Below are 19,571 nucleotides of genomic sequence, written 5' to 3'. Positions count from 1 at the left end.
AAAAGATATATTTTTATTATTTCATAGAGAGGAAGGGAGAAGGATAAAAACATTTATGATGAGAGAGAATCATTGTTTGGCTGCCTCCTGCATGTCCCCTACTGGGGATTGAGCTTGAAACCCAGGCATGTGCCCTGACCTGGAATTGAACCGTGACTTCTAGGTTCATAGTTCAATATTCAACCGTTGAACTACACCAATTGGGCTGTTCTACTTATTTATGTATTCATTGATTGCTTCTTGTATGTGCACTGACTGGAAATCAAACCCACAATCTTGGCATATTGGGTCAGTGCTTTAACCAACTAAGCTGTCCTGCCAGGGCCTGGCAATATTTCTTAATATTATTTCTTCTACGTTGATTAATTGATGTGTGTGTGTGTGTGTGTGTGTGTGTGTGTGTGTGTGTGTGTGAGAGAGAGAGAGAGAGAGAGAGAGAGAGAGAGAGAGAGAGAGAGATTTTTTCAGTGACAACTGGCATATTTATTAGTATAAGACTAAAGGGTGTATCAAAAGAGACCAAAACATTAGTATCACTATGTTTGTGGTTTTCAAGTCTTTAAGATCTTTTCACTCTTTCCCTTATGACCTTTCACCTTCTTTAAGTATCCCTGCATCTTGTCAAAATGGCCCAGAGAGTTTAGAAGGGAGGTCTGACCAGAGACTAAGCAGCTGCACAGGCAGGCCTGGAGGATGATTGGAGTGTGATGATGGTGAGCGGTCAAGGCTCCGTAAGCTGAGGGTCAGGACCACAGAGGATGTGGTCACCTAGAATGAATAATGAGGTTTCTTTTAGGCTTTTCCAACATCCCCTCAGCTTTAGATACCTCCTTAGTCATGGCTGCATGCTGGATGTGCAAATGTAGTTTGGTCAATAATGTGCTGGTTGTGGTTAGTTCCTGGGTTGTGGTACTCTGCTGTTATTAAGCCAGAATTGAGTTCTAATAAGAAGGCAAAAAATAAACTTACCAATAAAAGTGAGTGGAATGGGGACCTGAAGTCTTTATCTTTCTACTTGTATCTCTTCCAGGTAGAAAATAAAATTATAAGGTAGAATAATGATATTGATGTTGGTAAAGATGACAATATAACCATGGCTAACTTATTATTTTCGGACAAGGGGAGGTTAAGTAATTCAGCCAAGGTCACACAACATAGCAAATAATTAATACAACAAGATTCAAACCCGGGAGTGTAGGAAACTTTGTGAGTGAAGCCTTACCCTGGACACCAGGGTCATGGAAAAGCAGCCAGGTTGTAGTCCCAGCTTAGCTATGTTCTCTCTTGGCTGCTGTGAATACTTGTACTCTAGCCTCCACAAAGGCAATGGCATAGAGACATGTGTAGAGTAGGTGTTGGAAAATTTAATTAGGGAGCTATGGGTCCTGATAATCTCTGACCCTTTGAGTTGTTACTCAGAGTAGATGCCCTGCTCTGGAGAAATTCCAAGTTTTCAGGAGTCCTATATCTGACCTGTACTCAATGTGTTTCCATGCCTAACCATATGCTCTGGAAGCTCTGTGTCTGGCTTGAGTTACCCAGAGATGGAAAATACTGGGTAGGGTCATGGATAATAATAGAAACTCACACATCAGGCACATGATTTCCTGATGGGCTCTGGCAGGAGTCATCTTTTACTGGTCACTGCTTCCCAACAGGTGGGTGGGTTGTGATAGTGGAAATGAAGCCCTCCTCCCAGAAAAATCCCATGGTTGGTTTCTTTTCACACACATTCACATACTCACACACTCATTCTCCCCTCCCGCCCCCCTCCCCCCAATAACCCTTCTAAACTGTTGGTGCTAGGACAATCAGGTAATTTCAGCTTCACATCAGAGTAACACAGAGGTAAGAGGTAAGACACTCTAAAGATCAGCTTTATTTAACACTTGGCCAGACATAGGCAAGGAAATAGGTTGTGGTGGCTACAAAGAAAATTTCTAACTTCTCAGAGTATAGGAAAAGTATAAATCATATATTCCCAATTTTCCCTTGCTGATATACCAACCCTTTATTTAAAAATAAAATAAAATAAAATACCCAACAGATTTTACATGAAATTAATATAAAATTATGAATGAGATATTTTACCTTTTTTTCATAATAAGTTTTGAAACCCAGTGTATGTTTGATATTTATAACATGTAAGTTTGGGTGAGCCGCACTTCAGGTGCTCAATAGCCACAGCGGCTGGAGTCACTTCAGTGGACAATGCAGTCCTAGAGTCTTTGGTGCCAGAGTTTCTGTTCAGAATCTTTAAGGACCAACCCTTTCTTATTCCTATGTTTGTGATCAGAATACTAATTGTACCCATGATACATACATCCAGAATACACTCCTTCCATGAATGTTTATCTGCTCTATGATATTTTGAGACTCTGTGTGTGTACATGCATGTGTGTGCCTGCTGTCTAGGAAAGTCAGAGTCTGGGCACAAATATGAATGCTACCACTATATATGGTAGTAAATTTATGGGTAATTTTTACTGATATCATTAATTTTATTTTTTATTAAGGTATTATATGTGTACATATCTTTCCATTGCCTTCCCCACTCCCATACATGCCCTCTCCCCCAGAGTTTTTCGTTCATTGGTTTTGCTTATATGCATGCATACACGTCCTTCTGTTGATCTCTTATCTCCCCCATATCTCCCTATCCTCCCTGCTGTAATTTGACAGTCTGTTGCTATACTGTCTCTGTATCTAACTTTTTGTTCATCAGTTTATAACATTCTTTGTTATCCATAAATGAGTGAGGTCATGTGGTGTTTCTCTTTCATTGATTGGCTTATTTCACTCAGCATAATGTTCTCCAATTCCATCCAGGTTGCTGCAAATTTTTTTATGGCAGCATAGTATTCCATTGTGTAGATGTACCATAGTTTGCTGATCCAATCATCTGCTGACGGGCATCTAGGCTGTTTCCAAATCCTAGCTATTGTAAATTGTGCTGCTATGAAAATAGGGGGGCATATATCCTTTCTGATTGGTGTTTCTGGATTCTTAGGATATATTCCTAGGAGTGGGATTACTGGGTCAAATGGGAGATCCATTTTCAGTTTTTTGAGGAAACTCCATACTGTTCGCAACAATGGTTGCACCAGTCTGCATTCCCACCAGCAGTGCATGACGGTCCCTTTTTCTCCGCAACCTCACCAACACTTGTCTTTTGTTCATTTGTTGATGTTAGCCATTCTGACAGGTGTGAGATGGTACCGCATTGTTGTTTTGATTTGCATTAGTGACTTTGAGCATGTTTTCATATGTCTTTTGGCCTTCCTTCTGTCTTTTTTTGAAAATATTCTATTTAGGTCCATTGCTCATTTTCTAATTGGATCACTTATCTTCTTTTATTTAGTTGTATAAGCTGTCTATAGATGTTGGAGATTAAACCTTTATCAGTGATAACATTTGTAAATATGTTCTCCCATACAGTGGGCTTTCTTGTTGTTTTGTTGATGGTTTCTTTTGCTGTAAAAAAGCTTTTTATTTTGATGTAGTCCCATTTGTTTATTTTCTCTTTAGCTTCCATTGCTCTAAGTAGTTCTTTTGGCATATGTCAGAGATTTTGCTACCTGTGGTTGCCTCTACTATTTTTATGGTTTTCCATCTTATGTTTAAGTCCTGTATCCATTTTGAGTTTATTTTTGTGTATGGTGTAAGTTGGTGATCTAGTTTCAGTTTTTGGCAAGTAACTGTCCAATTTTCCCAACACCATTTATTGAAGAGACTGTCTTGACTCCATTGTATGTTCATACCTCCTTTGTCATATATTAAGTGAGTATAGAGGTTTGGGTCAATATCTGGATTCTCTATTCTATTCCAATGATCTATGTATCTGTTCTTGTGCCAGTACCATAAGAAAACAGTGCCTTTGTAATACAGCTTGAAATCTAGTATTGAGATCCCTCCTACTTTATTTTTCTTTCTCAGGATTGCTGTGGATATTCTGGGGTTTTTTTTTGTTTGTTTTGTTTTGTATTGGTTTTGGTTTTGGTTTTTTTGTTCCAGATGAATTTTTGGAGAGTTCTTTCTAGGTCTGTGAAGTATGCCATTGGTATTTTAATGGGGAGTGCACTGAACTTATAAATTGCTTTGGGAAGTATAGACATTTTGATGATGTTGATTCTACCGATCCATGAACATGGTATGTTCTTCCATCTGTTTACATCTTCCTCTATCTTTTCTTTTTCAGTGTCATGTAGTTTTCCGCATATAGGTCTTTTATTTCCTTAGTTAAGTTTATTCCTAGGTATCTTAGTGTTTTTTATTTTTGGTGTGATGTTAAATGGGATTGCTTTTTTAGTCACTGTTTCTGTAAGTTCACTATTGGTGTATAGAAATGCCATAGATTTCTTGTCATTAAATTTGTATCCTGCTACATTGACAATTTCATTTATTAAGTCTATTAGTTTTTTTGATGAAGTTTTTTGGGTTTTTTTATGTAAAATATCATGTCATCTTTTTCCAATTTGGAGGCCTTTTATTTCCTCTTCTTGTGTAATTGCAATGGCTAGTACTTTCAGTACTATGTCAAACAGGAGTGGCGAGAGTGGGCATCCCTGTCTTGTTCCTGTTCTTAGAGGAAATGGTTTTAGTTTTTGTCCATTGAGTATGATGTTTGCTGTAGGTTTATCATATATAGCTTTTATTATGTTGAGGTATGATCTTTGTACTCCCACCTTGTTGAGAGCTTTTATCAGGAAAGGGTGTTGGATTTTATCAAATGCTTTTTCTGCATCAATTGATATGACTATATGATTTTTATCTCTCAATTTGTTTATGTGATGTATCACATTTACTGATTTTCGAATATTGTACCATCCTTGCATTCCTGGAATAAATCCTACTTGGTCATGGTTTATGATCTTTCTGATGTTCTTCTGGAGTCGATTTGCTAGAATTTTGTTGGAGATTTTGGCATCTATGTTCATGAGGGATATTGGCCTGTAATTCTCTTTCATTGTATTGTCTTTATCTGGTTTTGGAATTAGGGCGATGCTGGCTTCATAGAAGGAGTTTGGAAGTGTTCCTTCCTCTTGAATTTTTAGGAATAGTTTGAGGAGGCTAGGTTTTAGTTCTTACTTGAATGTTTGATAAAACTCTCCTGTGAAGCCATGTGGCCAAGGCTTTTTTTTGCTGGAAGCTTTTTGATGACTGTTTCAATTTCTTCCAAAGTCACTGGTCTATTGAGATTTTTAGATTCTTCCTGATTGAGTTTTGGAAGGTTATATTTTTCTAGGAATATGTCCATTTCCTCCAGGTTTTTCAGTTTGTTGGAATAGAGTTGTTCTTAGTATTTTGTAACAATCCTTTGTATTTCAGCGGGATCTGTTGTTATTTCACCTCTTTCATTTCTGAGTTTGTTTATTTGGGTCCTCTCCCTTTGCATTTTTATGAGCCTCGCTAGAGGTTCATCAATCTTGTTTATCCTTTCAAAGAACAAGCTCTTGGTTTTGTTGATCTTATGTATTGTTTCTTTGGTCTCTATGTCGTTTATCTGTGCTCTGATTTTTATTATTTCCTTCCTTCTGCTTACAGTGGGCTTTTCTCGTTGCTCTTTTTCTAACTCTTTGAGTTGTAGAGTAAGATAATTTGTTACCGTTTTTTTGTTTTGTTTTGTTTTGTTTTGTTTGCAATAGGCTTGTAGAAATAAGAACTTCCTTCTCAAAACTGCTTTTGCTGTGTCCCATAGATTTTGGATTGTTGTGTTTTCATTGTCATTTGTTCCCATGATATTTTTAATTTCTTCCTTAATTTCTCTGGTAACCCAGTCCTTGTTCAATAGCATGCTATTTAGTCTCCATGTGTTTAATTTCTTTGAATTATTTTTATTGTAATTGATTTCCAATTTTATGCCACTATGATCTGAGAAGATGCTTCATATGATTTCTATCTTTTTGAATTTGAAGAAATTTTGCCTATGTCCCAACATGTGGTCTATGTTTTAAAATGACCCATGTGCACTTGAGGAGAATGTATATTCTGTGGCTTTGGGGTGAAATGTTCTGAAGATGTCGATTAATTCCATCTGGTCTAGTGAGCCATCTAGGATTGATGTTCCTTTGCTGATTTTTTGTTTAGATGATTTGTCCAAAGGTGACAGTGGGGTATTAAAATCTCCTACTATGATTGTATTTCTATTAATCTCTCCCTTAATGTCCTCCAGCAGTTTTTTTTTTTTGTTGTTTTTTTTTTTTTTATGTATTTGGGTGTTCCTGTATTGGGTGCATATATGTTTACCAGGGTTATTTCTTCTTGTTGGATTGCTCCCTTTAGTATTATGAAGTGCCCTTCGTTATCTCTTGTTATGTCCTTCACTTTGAGATCTAATTTGTCAGATATAAGTATTGCTACCCCAGCTTTGTTTTCATTTCCATTCATCTGGAAAACCTTTTTCCATCCCTTCACCCTCAGTCTATGTGCATCTTTTTTTTTTGAAGTGCGTTTCTTGTAGACAGCAGATATATGGGTCTTGTTTTCTTATCCAATCTGTTACCCTATTTCTTTTGATTGGAGCATTTAATCCATTTACATTTGAAGTAATTATTGATGAGTTTTTATTTGACGCCATTTTTATTCTATACCCGTGTTCCTTCTTTGCTTCCTATTTTTATTTTTACAGTAGACCCTTTAGCATTTCTTGCATTGCTGGTTTGGTGGTGATAAATTCCTTTAGTCTTTTTTTGTCTGTGAAGCTCCTGATTTCCCCTTCAATTTTGATTGATAGCTTTGCTGAGTACAGTATTCTTGGATTCAGACCCTTCCTTTGCATGACTTTGTATATTTCATCCCATTCCCTGCTGGCCTGATGAGTTTCTGTTGAGAAATAAGTTGCTAGTCTGGTGGTGGTTCCTTTATATGCAACTTTCTGTCTCTCTCTGGCTGCTTTTAAGATTCTTACTTTGTCATTGGTGTTTGCCAATTTAATTATAATGTGTCCTGGCGTCGGTCTTTGGGATTCATTTTGCTTGGGACTCCGTGAGCATCTTCGATTTGTGTCAGTTTTTTCTTCTCTATTTCAGGAAAGTTTTCTGTCATTGTTTCTTGAAAAACGTTTTCCACGTGTTCCTCAGTTTCTTTTCCTTCTGGAACCCCCCAGGCTAAACATGAGAAATTTTGTCCACTGATTCTGAAAGAAATGGAGTCACAAGAAATTCACCAGGAAATTCAGGAATTGGATTGTTATGATGATGTTCCAGATGATGATGACATGATTGTCATTGAATAAATGAGTAAATTATTGATACTGTAAGATTTACAGTTTGTCTGGTTTGTGTTGACAACTACCGTACTACCATACCATATACAGGTAATAAATTTCCTTTATTTTCATTTAACAATAAATGTGTACCGTATTCTTCTTCATGGAAAAATAAGACATCTCCTGAAAATAAGACCTAGCGCATCTTTGGGAATAAAAATTAATATAAGACACTGTCTTATTTTCTGGGAAACAGGGTACAACATTACCAGATACAAACAAAAGGCACTGAACAGGAATGTATTTGTGATATTAATAGCCTCTAATAAAGAGAAAAGCCAATTAGGGGATAGGAGAGAAAGAAGAAAAGTAAAAAAAAGCAGAAGCCAGTTTGGCTCAGTGGTAGAGCATCGGTCTGCGGACTGAAAGGTCCCAGGTTCAATTCCGGTCAAGGGCATGTACATTGGTTGCGGACACATCCCCAGTAGCGGGTGTGTAAGAGGCAGCTGGTCGATGTTTCTCTCTCATCGATGTTTCTAGCTCTCTAGCTCTCTAGCTCTCTTCCTTCCTCTCTTTAAAAAATCAATAAAATATATATTTTTTAAAAAAAAATTTTTTTTAAATATAGAGGGATAAATAAACAGATAGAAAAAAGAAGAAAAAAGTAGTGTCAAAATGAAATTGGGAAATGTGAGAGAGAGAGAGAGAGAGAGAGAGAGAGAGAGAGAGAGAGAGAGAGAGAAAACAGACTAAGAGAGAAAAGGGGAACAAACTATATATATGTGGAGAATATTCCAATAGAACAACCACTAATCCCAGCAACAATACTTGGAGATTAATAGAAACTATAATACCCACTAATATCAAGCAAGGCTAGGATAGACAGAAGTAAAAAACAAATAAAAACAAAGCAATTAAAAAATACTAAGCAACAATAACAACAAAAAATAAGTATATCAATCTCACTAAAAAGCATAAAAATTCAATATGATCAACATTCACGCAAACAACAACAAAAGGACAGAGAGGAAAACAGTTTTTTTGTTTTTTTAATAGTTAATATAGCAAAGAGAGTGGTATTTATGCACTTGGAGCAGGGGGTTGGAAATTAGGTATATAAGTAGGGTGAGAATTTTAGCAGGTATACCACAGAAAGTATAGGGAAAAACTAAAGCAGGAAAGGGTTAAGGTAAACAGGAGATGAAAAGGGGGAAGATTAGTAAGAGAGTGATGGCATAAAGGTCGAGTTGAGATAGGGTTAACGATGCTATAGTAGAGATGAAAATAGAATGAAGAAGACTAATCCCAATGTAAAATAAAGAGAAAATAAAATGGTACTTAAAAAAAAGAAAAAGGAAACAAAAAATGCAAAATAGCAGTAGTAATAATGATTGAAACTAAAAAAGTCTAATAATTGAAAAGGTAAAATCAAGTGAGGAAAAAGGAAAAAAATTGTTTCTTAAGTAAAAGATGTAAAAAATGAAAATAAAATAAAAAATAGAAAAAATAGCATAAAAAATGTGCAGTAGTGGTCATTCACTTCATTTGTTATTCTATTTGGCATGCCTGTTTCTTGGTCCAGACAGTATTGCAGTTCCCTGCATTCCACTGTACCTCAGTTTTGTAAGCTAGACCTTAATTTTAAATAGGCTATTTCTTAGTTATTTGTGTCCGTTTATTTTTGATTAATTAAAAGTAATAATAATAATTTTAAAAGAGTCAGTTTATAATTCAGTCCCTAGGTAGCAGTGTTTCTGGATTGACTTCCCCATCTTTTTGGCTGATCTAGCCTTCTTTCTCTATGGCACTCTCTATGAGTTTGTTGAGGTAGGCTGCTTAAGGTGCTGGCTCCCAGATGGTCTCTTCTCACTCTGATCCCGTTTCCAGGAAGGCAATTTCCCCCTGCAGTCTCCCAGGATATGCCAAAATGGGGAGTCCTTCCCTAGTATTCAGAAGCAAGGGGGTGAAGGGGACCAGGCACAGGATGGGACTGGTGTCCAGATGTTCCGCTTTTGGCGGTACAGTCCCAATTCTTAACAATTTGTCCTGCATCCCTTGGTGTTTTGAAAAAGTCCAGATTTGGGGGAAGATCACGCCAAACCCAGCACTGGGTCTTGCAGCGCGTGATTCTCTCTGCAGCCACTGCCTCTTTAGGAGCTGCTCTGGCCACGCAACCACTGCAGCCGCCACCACAGCTGCCGTGGGGACCCAGATCCCTCACATTATCCCTGGCAAACTCTGACCTTTCCTTGGGTGATTGAAGAACTCCCTTGAATCCACATGTTTGCGCCGATTGGGGCATCACAGCTGTTTAGTGGTCTCCACTTTTGTGGGTTTTTCAGGCCTCAGATAAGATCCTGTTTTCTTTGTAAGATGGAGTAGTTTTCCCTCTGAGCCTGTAGTTCTGGGAGAGATCTCCGCCGTAGTGCAGGTTGCTTGGTCAGGAAATACTGTCCAGCAGACCTTTACCTTCTCTTCGAGTTCTGCTACCCCTTATCTTGCCAACTAACACTCCCCGAGCGACTCTCAGACACTTCTTCTATCTACTCTGGGACTAGGTTCAGAACAGGTCCATCTGTTCGGCCGCCATTTTGTCTCCCATCACTGATTTGATTTTTGTCCTCCTTCATCAGCACAGAAGTCTCGTGGTTTAGAATTAGTCCCTTATTTCATTTGTGCAGCTGCCCCCTTTTTCCTTTTCTTGCTACAAAGAATTAACCTTGGAAAACAACCTTTAGAGCAAACCACAAAATGGTGGTTCTTCAAGAGCTAATTTTTAGTCCCTATGCTCAGACACCTGAGACCTCAGACATGGTTCTGGAATGGCTTGGCTGGAAGATAGACATCCTGTAAGGTGAATGCCAGGAGAGATAAATCCTTAGATGTGAGAGATACAGGACAGAGACATGGCTAGGTCCTAGGGCTCTCTGACCATGATTCTGCACTCTCCCCACAGAGGGAATGCATATCAGTCCATGTGGGTCAAGCAGGAGTTCAGATTGGCAATGCCTGCTGGGAACTCTTCTGCCTGGAACACGGAATTCAGGCAGATGGCACCTTTGGTGCCCAGGCCAGCAAGATCAATGACGACGACTCATTCACCACCTTTTTTAGTGAGACTGGCAATGGGAAGCATGTGCCCCGGGCTGTCATGGTAGACCTGGAGCCTACAGTCGTAGGTGAGTATGGACTAGGACCCTCCCCACAGAAAGCAACATGAGACTGTGAGGCTTTGTTCATGAGTCTAAGGAAGCAGAATCTTCAACTGGAAGTTGGGGGTGACTTAGCTAGAGCCCTTCTGTTCCCTATGATGTCTGTCAGCTCCTTGAATTGTCCATAATTGGAGAACTCACAATAGGGACCAGGACTCTTTGCTCTCCCATTACAGCTCTAACTTAATTGCAAATAAAATGCTCTCTGCTTAAACCTGTGGAGACAAATTGAATTGTCAAAATTGTTTACAATATACTAAGGCTAAAAAATACAAATGATTTCAGGTGTTATAGGAAGGCCCCAAATAGCCAGTTTCTCGAGGTTTCTGATTCTATAATAATTTCAACCTATTCTCACAGGGTTGATATAAGCTTGCAGTGTCTGGCACACAAAATGGAATAATAGCAGGCATTTTTCTCATAGCCAGAGGTGGCTATAAAAGCATGAACTTCACTTAAATATTAGAAAACAGAAATTTAGGTCTCTTCCTGAGTTCACCCCATTCAAGCACCATTTCCCTGGATCTGGATTTCCTCAGCTCCAAGCTGGGTCAACAATCAAAGGATGTATAAGCTTCACAAAGATGTCTGGGCAAATGTCTATAAGGCCTGACCACTAATTTCTAGGCACAGCTGACTCCAGGTACTTGAGAACTTTGTATAAATATAAAAAGTGCAGATTACCCTTACAGGCCACCATGCAAATGGATGCTTTCTCTAAGGGAGTAGTAGACCCCTGAAAAGAAGAAGGGGTGCAATTGGGACCTGGTGCCTCTAATTGGCTATGTGTCCATTTTGTGTGGACCCTTAGAGGTGAGCAGAGTCCTCTTGAGAGCCTTTACAGGGCTTCTGCTCCTCTACAACCTTTCATTCTAAAGTATCTTTAATACCTGATATATATTATTACCACCTTGAGGTGGAGGTGATGGGGAGAGAATAGGAAATGGGCAGATCACCCTGAATCTTTCTCTGTCTCTAGAACATTTTAATGCAAGTGAAATCAGGTTAAGTTTTGAGATAACTTTGCAGCATGAAAGAAAAAATAAGAGGGAAGCCTTGAGGGATCAAGGTAAATGGAAGGAGTGGCAATCAACTTTAGTGTTCAGTGAGCTTTGTAAAGTTAAGGCTTTTTTAAGTTGTAACCAGGAGAGCAGCAGGCTTCTTATCACCTGCTGGAGTCACTAGCTTCTGGTTCTTTTAGTGCCTATGTCACTTTAGACTTATCTTAGCCTTTTGCACATTTGAATTCACCTTTGTAGAGTTTTACAGTAGGGAAGTGAAGACCCAGAAGGCTGTTATAGGGTATTATAATGGAAAAGGAGATAGTAAGACCAATGGTCCCCCTCTCTTGGTAGATGAGGTTCGGGCAGGAACCTACCACCAGCTCTTCCATCCAGAGCAGCTAATCACAGGAAAGGAGGATGCAGCTAACAACTATGCCCGGGGCCACTACACAGTTGGCAAGGAGAGCATTGACCTGGTGCTGGACTGCATAAGGAAGTTGGTAAGTGTTAATAAGGGCAGGCTAAAGTGGATAGGCTTAGACTCATACCTCTCTGAGCAGAATGGGTAGAGACATGTGTCTATAGGCTATAGGATAGAACTCCTAAGATTTGGGAATTTTTGCAAGAAGCATTCATAGGAATAGTGCACTTTCTTCTACCTAAACCTCATGGACTACCCTACAAGATGATGCCTTATTAATATCATTGATACTCTGTGGTAGTGTCTGGAGAAAACTCCAGGCATAAGGAAGGCTAAATTCCAACAAGGAAAGTTGGAAGCATAGTTAACAAAGCATTAAACTTGGAAGAGAGGACAGGAAGTGATTGTTGATGTATTTCAGTACAAATGCCATTATGAAAATTTATTAAATATATTCCTTAATTTAATCCCCTTAATAAGGATATGAAGGAGGTCACTTCCCTATACTTTACATGAAGAAATGAGGGCCAGGGTGGTTTAAAAAATTGGCTCAGGTCACACAGTAGAAAATGGCAGATTTAGGATTTAAACAGGTTGGTTTGACTAGAAAGCTCTAGATGTAGAGTGGTCACATCTACTTGAACCTTCATTTCCTTATCTGCCTAATGAAAAGGGGGAAACTTGATCAGGTGTACTTGAGAGCTAAGGATGCCAAATTTTTTATGTGCTCACCCTTTCAGTTTAGAAAAGGGGTTATAGTGGTCATTAGTTTCAAAACTGTCTGATCCCCAAAAGTTCATAAACACTGGATTGAATGATTATAGATTATACCTTGTGAATCTATAAAATCTCTTCATTCTGATAGGCACTGACATTGGTGCTTACTGCATGTTAAGTCCTTGTCCAGCATATTATGCTATTTCACTTAATGATCACACTAACCTTATGATATGAGTGTATTTTTTATTGTCCCACTTTAACCAAGAAGCAACAGAAGTCTGGAGAGGTTCCATAACTTGCTTAAATTTGTACAACTGGAAAATGTCAAATTGATATTAAAACTCAGGTTCTCTGACTCCATTAATATTTCTAAAATTGTTTCCTGAGCCACCTTCCCAGGTTTGGCTGAGATCTACAGGTCAGCAGTTTCCATAAAGTCAAATGATGAAGACAGGGGAAATGGGTGAGGAATTGGGGGCTCTCAAAGGGCATAGTCATTAACTACTGTTGTTCTGAAACTTTCATTCTTGGTTCCACAAAGCCAAGAATGGATTTGAAATTCTAATCTACCTAGAGGCATATGCATTTATAGTTTGCTGTCCCATATTTTAACTAGCCCTCCCAAGGTCAATCCAACTCCTTTGTGTTTCCTTATTCCTTCAAGGCTGCTTGATTTCACCCTCATAAAAATGTTGAGTAGGGCAGAGATAAGGATTGCCTGCCTTTGTCTGCATTAGGGTATTCTTAGAAACTTGTCTTCATGGTTTCTTCTCATGTCTTACTCTCTCAAGACAGATGCCTGCTCTGGCTTGCAGGGCTTCCTGATCTTCCATAGTTTTGGTGGGGGCACTGGCTCTGGCTTCACTTCTCTACTGATGGAACGCCTCTCCTTGGATTATGGCAAGAAGTCCAAGCTAGAGTTTGCTATCTACCCAGCCCCCCAGGTCTCCACTGCAGTGGTTGAGCCCTATAACTCCATCTTAACCACCCACACCACACTGGAACATTCAGATTGTGCTTTCATGGTAGATAATGAAGCCATCTATGACATCTGCCGCAGGAACCTAGACATTGAGCGCCCCACCTATACCAACCTCAACCGCCTTATTAGCCAAATCGTATCTTCCATCACTGCCTCTCTCCGCTTTGACGGAGCCCTCAATGTGGACCTCACTGAATTCCAGACCAACCTGGTGCCCTACCCCCGCATCCACTTCCCACTGGTCACCTATGCACCCATCATCTCTGCTGAGAAAGCCTATCATGAACAACTCTCCGTGGCTGAGATAACCAGCTCCTGCTTTGAGCCCAATAGCCAAATGGTAAAGTGTGACCCAAGACATGGCAAGTACATGGCCTGCTGCATGCTCTACCGTGGGGATGTGGTGCCCAAGGATGTGAATGTCGCTATTGCCGCCATCAAAACCAAGAGGACCATCCAGTTTGTAGACTGGTGCCCTACTGGCTTCAAGGTGAGAGCTGATGACACAGGGAGGAGTTATACACTTAGAGAAGCAGAGGTAGATTACCAAGGATGGGGGAGAAGGACATGAAAATTCCAGAGTCTTAAACAGATACACAATTCCATGGACACTTCAGGCTTTATTGGAATAATATGGGAAGAGGGGCTTAAGCCAACTGTACCATTAATTAAATTCATTCATTCACTCACTAATTTAATTTATACAGGTAAGGGGAGAATTTATTATAAAGGATTAGTAAAAGAATGGGAGGGGCACTATTGAAATAGGGAGAAGATTTCTACGGCTCCTACCCTAATATCTACAAGCATCTCACAGGTCAGGCAAAAAAAAGGGTGTTTCTTTTGTAGGGAGGAATGAACAGGATAGAAAGAACATGTGTGGGCAAATGATATGAACAGGATAAAGGAGTAGAGGTAGTTGTGATTTGACAGTATAATATATTAGAAAATGGAGATAACCAAATTATTAAAGTTGCCAAAGAGGTCTAATTCCCTCCATTTAACAAAAGATGTGTTCTCCTAATTTATTGTGAAAAATTAAATATTTTTGTGGAAATGTGAAATATCCAGGGAAGACCCGTGGATAAAATGCTAAACACTGAATAGTGATAAAACCACCATTTGAGTTGCACTAGCAGGGCATGCAGCTGGCTCTGAACATGTGAACTGGTTGATCACTTTGTCCTGTGTTCCATGGTCTTTACAGAGATTCCACCAGCAAAATAACTACCATCATTTATATTAATTAACACCACCCAGGCCTTTAATAATTCAGAGGTTTACTAAGCACCAGACTGGAGATAGTGATGAACATATCTGTTTTTCCCTGGTGGGACTTACAAAAACAAGGCACCATGTGCCAGCCTCTTGGCTGACCTATTTGGCCTATGAAACGCTGACATAGCTGATCTGCTGAGAAAGGAACTGTGTAACATTCTTCCTCATTGCCCTACTCATAGCTATATTCATAATCTTTTTTTTCTTTCTAAGTTCTGCCTATTTTGTGTGTCAGTTCTGGTTGTTCTTATGAAAACAGTCACACTCTTCAAAAAATGCACTTTTTTTTCCTATTTCAAATGGAAACAATAAAACATACTAATAAGAAAGAAGTAGAAAAAAAAATGAGATGTGACGGTGATGGGGAAATGAACAAAGGAAGACCCCCTCCCATTCTCTACTTTATTTTAAACTGAAGCTTTGGGGTCATGTCCAGAAAGATAAGATAGTGCCATCAACTTGATCTGCTTTTAAAAAAAGTACAGGCTGTGGGAAAGTTGTTGTTGAACTTCCTCCTCTTTCATCATTCTCAAGATGCTTGTCTCCACTTGGTTTAGATCAAGGAATACTAGAGTTCAAAACAGAGAGTTAGCTCTAAGCAACACCATTCTTATTTTTGGTATTTACTTCTGTCTTAGCATCAACTTTATCACCAAGATACTACTTTTATCTAAGAGGAATGGTAGGCCCTTGTGAATCCATTTAGTGGTTTAACCACTTACCTGTATAGCCTGCTGCCACTCCCACCTCCACCTCTCAATAAATCATATATTTATTTTAAAGCTATGAATTGAAGAGATTGGCAATTAATGCCTGGTGGCCTGGGTAGAAGAGGTATTTTTCAGGTGGCACCATGAGTCTTAGTCCATAAGTATTATCACAGTTTGTCACTTTATATTTCTTCCAGGTTTCTACAGTTCCTAGGCTTGGCTTTGGTTTGATATGTATGTGAGGAAAAGAAAGATTTCTAGCATAGTAGTCCCACCATAAGATTGAGTTGAATTTGTTGGTAGGCCCTGCCATGCTACCAAAATTGAGAAGTAGACTTGTCCAGGCAAGAGTTTTTAACTTTCTTTCCTTGGAGTCCTTGCTTTTCTTCTAAAAAGTCCCACTTCTTAGAGATCCAAGGCTTGATTAACACTAATTCCATTGCCAGACCTTTTGGATATTTTTATTTATTGCTCTGGAATATCTCTATGACCTTTTAAACAACCCTTCACCCTTGGCAGAAAAACTTCCCTAAATTTATTGACAGCATAACTAAAAGGAACTTCAAATGACCATTTGAGAAAGAATAAACCTCATAATAATTTCAAGTCTAGAAATTAATTTGCCTCTAAAAGGGAACCTATTTCCATTTTAAAAATAAACATGTACTAGTATTACACACCTCCCCCTTAACAATCTCATTCATTACCCTCATTTGTCTAATTGAATCTCCCCACAAACATCTCTATTACCAGCCCTGTTCTCCTTTTTATCTTTATCAGTCTTTAGATTCTCTAGGCCTTCTTCTTGAATTTGCCTGTACCCAATCCCACTCACTTTTATTTTCTTCTCAGCATTCACCTTTCCCTCTACCTCCCTGCTTCCCAACTTCCTGCTCTCCTCTTTTAACCCCTGTGCCTGAATCCTACTCTCACACCCTGTGATAAAGTTGCCTCATCTCAAGACACCCTTTGGCTACCCTGCATCTTCTTTTGTTGTTTTTACTCTTTCTCTGTTCTCCAGGTGGGCATCAACTACCAGCCACCCACTGTGGTGCCAGGAGGGGACCTGGCCAAAGTCCAGCGGGCTGTCTGCATGTTGAGCAACACCACAGCAATTGCAGAGGCCTGGGCCCGCCTTGACCACAAGTTTGACCTCATGTATGCCAAGCGGGCCTTTGTCCATTGGTATGTTGGAGAGGGTATGGAAGAAGGAGAATTTTCTGAAGCTAGGGAGGACCTAGCTGCCCTAGAGAAGGATTATGAAGAAGTGGGGACTGATTCATTTGAAGAAGAAAATGAAGGGGAGGAATTGTAAATATACATGTTCCTCATGGCTGTGCCTCTTTATTTTTGCTGCTCTATTCCAAGCACATGTAACTATTCTAAGAGTCATAGATGACACTCCAAGCTCCAGCCTGATCTCTGTCTGACACCAGTATATGTGGGATGACTGGGCTAAAAATGGATGCTATGCTCCATCAGATCCTCCCTTGGGTAAAAACAGCTTTGTGTCATTACAGAAAAGGAGAGTCATTGTCTTTGAGTTAAGGTGAAGCCCACTTACACGTGTGGTGAGGTCTGATCAGGATTTTGAATTCTGGATAAGGTAATTGCCAGGGCTGATCAGCAGACCCTGAGTGATGGATGAATGATTACTCTGACACATGTTTCTATAAAAGAGAGGGCTAAGGAAGTGCCTGGCTAGAGAAACCAAACAACCCCATTCACCTGTCTCCTTAGGCTTTTATTGTAATAACAGCTTGAACTAAAATTAACTATTAGATACTATCAACAAGGTAAATATCCTTTGAGAAGACATGCATTTGTAGTGTTTAAGCAAGGATGTCTAAAGATTAAGCATAAAAATACCAGTAAACACCTGGGGGCTCCCATGTATACAGACTTTTTTGGAAAGATTAAGGCAGAGGTGATTGCCTTCAGCCAACTCCCGCAGGAGGTTCTGACCTTTCAGAGTTTCCTCTTTACAGATTTCTAACCAAGTCTCATGCTTCCCCACAGACTATGTTTACCTTAAAACATAGCCTGTTGGTTAGGGAATGGTAAAACATTAGGGAAAGGAAAGATCTGGGCATTAGGAAGGGAGTGACACTATTTAAGAACTGGTGAATCAGTGAGAAACAAGACAGACACATTTCCTGCCACATAATCACACAAAGGAAGGAATGAGATAATTTCAGATAGTGTTAAGTGATATGAAGTAAACAAACAGTGGTGAGAAGTATCTGGGGGAATATAGTCAAACTTCAGTTCCTGACTGTCTCTTATCTTGAAAATTCACTCCTCAACCTGATAACCCTTTTGTGCTGATGCCTGAATGATTAGTCACAAGTCTCTCAGGTGACAAATGAGAATGCATGAGTATGAGTCAGTTTACCACTAAACCTCATGTTATAAAGATCTGGGGAAATTATGCTGTGAATATTTTCATGAGTTATTTTTTTAAATATATTTTATTGATTTACAGAGAAGAAGGGAAAGGAATATAGAGTTAGAAACATCTATCAGGTGCCTTCTGCACGCCCCCTACTAGGGATGTGCCTGCAACCAAGGTACATGCCCTTGACCAGGAATCAAACCTGGGACCCTTCAGTTTGCAGGCTATGCTCTATCCACTGAGCCAAACCGGTTAGGGCATTTTCATAGGTTAGTTTGCTTTTGTTGCTGCTTATTACTTTTAAATAATTTTTACTGTACATTTCATTTCCTTTTTGTTAAATGTTCATTTACATTTCATGTCCTTTTTAAAAAGTGTTTATTTATAGATATGTATATAACAAAGGTTAAAAGAAGGAATTATTTGGGGGTCTGGTACAAATTAATTCAATTTACATAATTTCTAATGGGAAAAAATGATTTGGTTTTCAAACAAATTGCTTCTCCAACAGCCTTCTGGAACAAATTAGGTTTCAGAACCAAGGTTCCATTGTACTATTTTATATTGGCTTGTCAGAAAAGTCCTCATGGAGAACTGAATGAAGAAAAGAGCCATCATGGGGAGTTCTAGAGTCAGGGGATGCTGCCATAGGGCAAAAACACATATGTGGAACAAGTACTAGTATACACAAAAGCATTGAAAGGTTTTAAGTAGAATATTGACTCTAGTTTATATATATACATTCCTTATCTCTAATTCTCCCAGTAGTCTCAAATGGATATTCTCATTTTACAAATGAAGAACCTGAGATTTAGAGTTTGTATAAGAAATGGACCACCAATTCTATTCTCTTGTCTATCCTACACTTACTGCTTTATAAAATTATGAATGAGAAGAAAGCAAAAGTGTATATCATTTACATAGAGGAGAACAAGTTATTGCATCTCTTCTCTGAAGTTGGCAGCTCTAGCAGGATTTTAGAAAATATCAAGACGACTCTAAACTACTGGTAAGATATCCAGGGTTGGGCCCATAGTAGGTCAATATACATCAAATGGATACCTTATTAATTGTTAACTTTTCCTAAATGTTTCTATTTGATACTCTTTGGAAGCCCTGAGAAAAATAGAATAAAATGGTGGATTAAATTGATTTTTGAAAGGGAACCATCTTTGATTCCTGGAATAAAACTATACTTGGTCAAGGTGTACAATTTGTCTTATACATTGCTGAACTCTATTTCCTAGTATTTTGTGAAGATTTTTGCATCTGCATTCATGAGGGATATTTGTCTGCAGTTTTCTCTTATTTGTACTATGTCTGATTTAGTTTCAAGATAATTCCGGTCTGCCCTATCCAGTTTGGCTCAATGAGTAGAGCGTCGACCTACAACTGAAGGGTCTCGGGTTCGATTCTGGCCAAGGGCTTGATCCCCAGGGTGGGGCATGCAGGAGGCAGCCAATCAGTGATTCTCTCTCATCATTGATGTTTCTATCTCTCTCTCCCTCTCCCTCCTTCTCTGAAATCAATAAAAATATATATATTTTTTAAAGATAATACTGGTCTTATAAAAGGAGATGGGAAGTGGTCTTCTATTTCTGAAAATATACAATTAATGTTAATTCTTAAAACATTTGGCAGA

At 39.0% G+C, this 19,571-nt stretch overlaps 1 protein-coding gene across 3 annotated transcripts in view; it reads left to right on the top strand.

Annotated features, from left to right (window-relative positions):
• TUBA8 (tubulin alpha 8) overlaps positions 1-16,867 on the top strand; it is a 74,599-nt gene extending 57,732 nt beyond the window's left edge. For 2 of the 3 annotated variants that reach the window (XM_036456847.2, XM_036456846.2), the window contains exons 2-5: positions 10,164-10,386; positions 11,775-11,923; positions 13,356-14,036; positions 16,556-16,867. In XM_036456847.2, the coding sequence (XP_036312740.1) occupies positions 10,359-10,386; positions 11,775-11,923; positions 13,356-14,036; positions 16,556-16,849 (1,152 nt within the window). In that variant the 5' untranslated portion in view covers positions 10,164-10,358 and the 3' untranslated portion in view covers positions 16,850-16,867. The remainder of the gene's footprint in view (positions 1-10,163; positions 10,387-11,774; positions 11,924-13,355; positions 14,037-16,555) is intronic. The other variant, XM_036456848.2, reaches the window with a different exon arrangement.
• The last annotated feature ends 2,704 nt before the right edge of the window (positions 16,868-19,571 follow it).

This window comes from Pipistrellus kuhlii, unplaced genomic scaffold (genome assembly GCF_014108245.1).
Source record: "Pipistrellus kuhlii isolate mPipKuh1 unplaced genomic scaffold, mPipKuh1.p scaffold_m20_p_3, whole genome shotgun sequence".
NCBI lineage: Eukaryota > Metazoa > Chordata > Mammalia > Chiroptera > Vespertilionidae > Pipistrellus > Pipistrellus kuhlii.
Note: the sequence above shows the minus strand (reverse complement) of the source record. Positions and strands in the feature narration are given on the sequence as shown.